Source organism: Puma concolor, chromosome D3 (genome assembly GCF_028749965.1).
Source record: "Puma concolor isolate L17-30 chromosome D3, mPumCon1.1.hap2, whole genome shotgun sequence".
In the NCBI taxonomy this organism is placed as follows: Eukaryota; Metazoa; Chordata; class Mammalia; order Carnivora; family Felidae; genus Puma; species Puma concolor.
Window position 1 is genome coordinate 21093218 of NC_141678.1, and position 5945 is coordinate 21099162.

General features: G+C 46.5%; 1 gene segment (V, D, J or C); it reads right to left on the minus strand.

Moving 5' to 3' along the window:
• Nucleotides 1–4945: 4945 nt before the first annotated feature.
• Nucleotides 4946–5614, minus strand: LOC112870425 (immunoglobulin lambda variable 5-52-like). The segment is given in 2 exon segments: nucleotides 4946–5361; nucleotides 5479–5614. Coding segments are annotated over 2 exon segments (462 nt in total).
• Between the last annotated feature and the right edge of the window lie 331 nt (nucleotides 5615–5945).

Consider the following 5945-nt stretch of genomic DNA (forward strand, 5'->3'; position numbering starts at 1 on the left):
CCAACACACAAAAATATTTCTTCAAAGCTCATTTTCCTGGTGAACTGTAAGTACTTTGGTTTTTGATATGCTCTAATCAAGCTTCACCATTTTACTAGTCTCCTTACAAATATATGAGTTGAATAAAATATTTCACACTTGTTCATTATTTATTTGTATGAGAGTCAGATGTTTGGCTTTCTGAGTTGGGCTAACTCTGATCCCACTCCCAGGACACAGAAGAAGGTGAGTGTGAGAGCACCTCCTGTGACCAGGACCCTGTGAGATGGAGACTATCAGCAATGCACCTGAGGTGACCTGGGGTAGCACTTACTGGGGATGGGAGAAGAAGGGGACTCATCCTGAGATGTGTGCAGAGCATCTTGTGCTGGGTCTCTGGGTCTGCTTCTCAGCTGAGGGACAGATGGAGGAGAGGAGCACAGGTGGTCAGGGAGCATCTTGTGTTTTATAAGACATTGGAAAGTTCTGGGAGTAAGAAATAAAACTTTATGAGACAGCAGCCCCCTGATCTCTGTCCCTTGCCCTGCTCTCAGTATCCACAGTACAAAACCCAATGTGAACTAGCTATGAAGGTGGAGGGCAGAGTTGGTAGAGAGCTGCATGATGTCCATGGTGAGGACACTTGAGGAAACCTTCTGACCTTTTCCTCTCTTATCTGTATCCACATCTCCTAGCCAGGTGGTCAGCATGTGATTGACACCAGCTCCAAACCCAGGGATGAGTCTTGTGTTTCCCAAAGAAATAAAATAATTCCTTTTCTTTTTAAAAAATGCTTATGTACTTACTTTGAAGAGAGAGAGAGAGAGAGAGAGAGAGAGATAACATGAGTGGGAGAGGGGCAGAGAGAAAGGGAGAGAGAGAGAATTCCAAGTAGGCTCCAAGAGCAGCGCCTGACAGGGGGCTCAAACTCACGAACTGTGGGATCATGACCTGAGCCAAAATCAAGAGTCGGATGTTAACTGACTGAGCCATCCAGATGCCCCAGATGATTCGCTTTCTGAGAACCATGCTGATTTGAGGGAAGATGGTGTGGGTGGTCTGGTCCAGTCCTCCTGAAGGCTGGGATTCCTGATCAGTGGGTCCAGGAGGACAACCCTTTCTCATTCTGGAGGGCTTGTTCTGTGGATGTGATACTTGGGAATGAAGAGTATTTTATCCCTATGTGGAAATCAGCTTGGGGCCATGAGGGTAATGGAGAAGAGACATCTTGGATAACTATCAGAGAAGAAAGAGTGAAGCCCTGAAAGATTCCCCACTTGTCATCTGGAGAGGAAATATCCCCATGTCACCACTGAGCAAGGCAGGGAGGCTGTTGATGCTTTCATCATGAAAATGAGCTTGGGGTCTCATCTCTCCACCCTTTCCCATGAAGCTTCTTTCCAAGGGCTCATTCATATCCCATCCAGTTCCTAAGAGCAGCCTTGAAGCCACACCCCATTCTTCAGTACCTCCTTCCTCCCCAAACTTGCTGAGTCTGCCCATTCTCCTCCAACAGCCACAGCCTTTCTCAGTTGCCTCCCTCTTTCCTCCTGCTCATTCTTGTTCACTGAAGCATCTGGACTTTTCTTCATAAGCTTGAATCAGATCCTTCTTGTCAAACCCTCTAGTGGTTCCTATACCCACGCTACCATGCTGACCTCTCTTCACAGTAACATTTTGTGTGTATTGATACTTTTACTGGATTGTTGTCTCTTCCCCAGACAGCATCATCACCCTTAGGACAGGGACCATTCCTATCTTATCCCTTCTCTATCCTGAGCCCCTAGACCCAAGTGTGACACTGAATACATGTTAAGTAAATAGTATGGAATGAAGGACCTCTTGGTCAGCCAACTGTCCTGAGTCGGCTCAGCTGAACTCTGTATCACTGGTTCTGCCCTGACCCTATCATGGACCTGGTCCCCAGGGCAGGCTGATGCTAGCATCAAGGGATTTCTGCCCAATGTGACACAGTATCACAATATGTTGTCACAAAGGACTGGATTTGGGAACATAATTTGAGAGGATGAGGACAGATTGTAGATGATGCACAGCTAGATGCAGTAAGTGTCCAGAGAGTGAAGGGCCCACAAGGGGAGGAGGGGGCTGCATCCTGTGCCTCACAGATCTGGAGCACTGTGTCCAGATCATCCCATGTCTGGTCCCAGTGGTCAGGCTTGTCTTAGGACAGGATCTAAGAGACCCCATGGAAACATTCCTTGACAGACCTGAAGTCAGAGGTTTCATCTCAGATGCCAATTAGACAAGAACCCCAGGTTCACATTTCCAGGGCTTCTGCCTGCATGTTTTGTTTGCAGACCATACTGTTCATCTCTGTGTTGCTGCTTTTTCTGCTATACATGGTGGTGTTCTTGAGATCTGATCCCAACATCATGAATGGATGTGTCTGTACAGCTTAGAAACAGGAATCTAAATGATAAAAATATATACATATAGAAAGAGGAGACATTTAGCATCCTGCTCACTTTGTCCAAAGCCTAACTCACTTGAGAATTCAGAACACAAATCTTGAGACTGCAATGAGGTTGGTAAGTGGGAAGGGAAGTGCATAAAGGAGAGAGTCATCAAGGATGGGAGCCCCAAGTCTTAATATAAGCTAAGAAGAAATCCCTGGCTGTTCCTAGGGGTAAGGGACTTGAAGAAGCCCAGATACAAACATATTTTTCATTTCCTCACTTGATCAGATGAGGAACACTAACAAGAAAAGGAGAAAGATCTAAAATTGTCACTGTAGACAGATGAAATTGGCTGTGGGTGCTCAAGGAGCTTGAATCTCATTTTCCCCAGGCCTGGAGCACTGGAGAGGCACTGGGACCTCTTCATTTTGCTGCTCAGTGATGTTCACCTTCATCCTTAAGTTGCAATCAAGACCTTCAGCTATACAGTGACATGGAGACGACCAAGAGGACCAACATCCCACGAATATGTGGTTGTTTCAATGGGTCCAGAGTTTTGATGAAATATCTCAAGTGCTGATGTGTCAAAATTATACCCTTCAAGCCACTGCTGTTTCTTCTTCCAGTACAGTAGACATTGGCTTTCACTCCTGGGGTTCCAGTCCCTTAGAGAGCCCAAATCAGCAGGGAAAGGTGTTGTGAACACAGGACAAGTCTACACAGTGGAGGGAGTGGGGAAGAGCTGAAGAGGGATACCTGCATAAGTATGAATGTCAGCATACCTGAACTGTGACATTTCAGGGACAATGAGGAGGGGGGAAATCCAGAATGTGGTGTGGACAATCCACAATTCTGTTCCTAAGGCCGCCAAACTAAGACACATCTTTCTCAATCTCATGTTGTACTCCATATCTACATCATAAGCTCTATTTCATGGACTCTTTGTGGGTTCTGTTCTGTGGAATAATCTATGGTAAGTGTTGGAGGATGGGGGGAATCTGTGTCCTGAGTCCAACAAAGGCCCTGAGAAGTCTGGGTTTCAAGGAAGCCTGTGTCAGGGAACGTAAGATTTCCCCAGTAGGCATGACTTTCCACTACATACACACCCACAAGATCAAGCAAACAACACCCTATATGTTGCAGGGATACAACCACATCCCTTCCAAGACAGGCCAAGACAGGTATTGGAGGTGATCTATTCTATGACCACTTTCCTCAGACTGTCTTCCCAGGAATTATGGATGCAAGTTCCATTTGTAACCCTTGGAAGTACTGTCAGAGTTTCTGAATCACATGGTGCCCTCTTTAATAAAGCACCTGTATGGCCACAATTCTCCTCCAACAGGTTACAAGTTGCAGGGTCCTTCTCTGGGTTGAGGTGATGAACAGAAACTCATCACCCCATATGGACATTGGTGGTAACCACACAGGCTTAGTGCCCAGGAGCCCCCACCCCTAACCCTGTTGCACCCACACTCCGTTCATCAGCCCTCAGGACACCAGGTCCCCTACCTGGTGTATGTTGCTGACAGAAGCTGCATGCCTGTGCCCCATCCTGATTTGTTTCCTCTAACTTCAAACCAACTTCCTATACTTCATCCTCCATAGATACAGGCATACCCTGTGAATGCAGAGCAGGATTCTCCCAGGGCTAAAATCTGTGTACACTTTTTTTATTGTTTCTTTTTTTTTCTGGAATTCCACAGCATTACAAGGACATTTTACCCAAAGATATTGCAACAATTGTATTGGCCAAGTCTGAGAGAATTGACATCTTCACCACATTAAATATTTTGACCCATAAGACAGATATACCTACAGATTTACTTAAATATTTAATCTCTGTCATGAATGGTTTATAGTTTTTAGTGCATAAAACTTCCAAATTCTGTCAGATTTATCCTTGTATTTCATATTTAATATTTTGGTGCTATTATAAATGGTATTATTTCTAACTTTTAATTTAAAAAAAATTTTTACTGTCTATTTATTTTTGAGAGAGAGACAGTGAGAGCCAGGGAGGAGCAGAAAGAGAGGGAGACACAGAATCTGAAACAGGCTCCAGGCTCTGAGCCATCAGCACACAGCCCAATGAGGGGCTCGAACTCATGAACCGGGAGATCATGACATGAGCCAAAGTCAGATGCTTAACCGACTGAGCCACCCAGGCACCTCTCTAACTTTTAATTTTGATGGTTGATTGCTTTTGATGGAGAATACAATTCCAAGCAGCATGTGAAGACTGCATCCCAACCCTAAATTGAAACTCTCAGACCAGAAGTATCTCTGAGTCACTCTACACTCTTAGGAGGGCATAACCTGAATCAACATTTTTGGACTCATTCAATTATTTCATTAAGAGCTATTAATCTCTAAGCATGGGATTACCTCCAATGCAACATTAACAGAGTGAGCCTATACTAGCAATAGATTAATCCAAATTTTGATCTGAACAACAGTATGAAATATTGTCAGGTCAAGTGGTCTAAGGCAAATCAGGTACTGACAAAAGAAATGACAATGGAAACCAACCCCTGATCTGGACTTGGTCAGACCCCCTGCTGTGGGTGGTGCACCAGGTCAGGAAGTTGCAGGTGAGGTTTTTGTCTCACTGCATCATGAGTCTGGAACACAGTGTAAGACTTAGAGTTGCCATGCCATGTGCTACAGTAATAGTCAGCCTCATCCTCAGGCTGCAGCCCAGAGATGAGCAGAAGCCCTGCATTGGCCGAGGCATCACTGGATCCAGAGAAGCGGCTGGGGACCCCGGAGCCCTGGTGTTTATCTGAGTCTGAGTGGTAGTACAGGAGATACCGGGGAGGGTTCCCTGGATTCTGCTGGTACCAGTTTATCCAGAAATCACCAACTCTGAAGCCACTGCTCAGGGTACAGGTAAGTCTCACAGAAGTTCCCAGAGATGCAGAGAGGGAGGGTGGCTGGGTCAGCACCGGCTGAGACAGGGAACCTGCAAACACAGACACTCATGAGACTAGGCAGGGGACAAGGTTAAGCTGCTTGGAAGTCTGTGACAGTGAGGGTGACACCCACTCAAGAGCTGCCATGGATCTGGGGATGTCCCTACCTGTGCAGTGAGCCAGGAGCACAAGGAAAAAAGGGGTCCAAGCCATGTCGGAGACTCCACCTGTGGCCCCAGATCAAGCCTGGGATGTGCCAAGCCCCTTTTATCTTCTCCAGGGCCTGAAAGGGGAGGGACCATTCACAAAAATTTGTTTCCTGCCTTCTAGATGAAGTCTCAGCTTTGTTCCTGAGAGGGCTGATTTCCACAAAGGCTCAGAGTTTGTCCCCTGGGAGAGACCAGGGAGGAAGCAGCTGCTGGGGCCTTCCACAGACCTGTGAGCAGGAGACCCCTCCCAGCCAGAGGGGACATAGCTGCTGACACATAGGCAATAGTGCCCCAGCCCTGGGGGGGTTGGCCAGTACACAGCTGGAGATCCCCACTGTGTAGACTCTGGAGATTCCCATAGCACCCCCTGCTGCCCACTAGTCAAACTTCAGTCTGTCACTGGAAAGGATGTCAGTGACACTGAC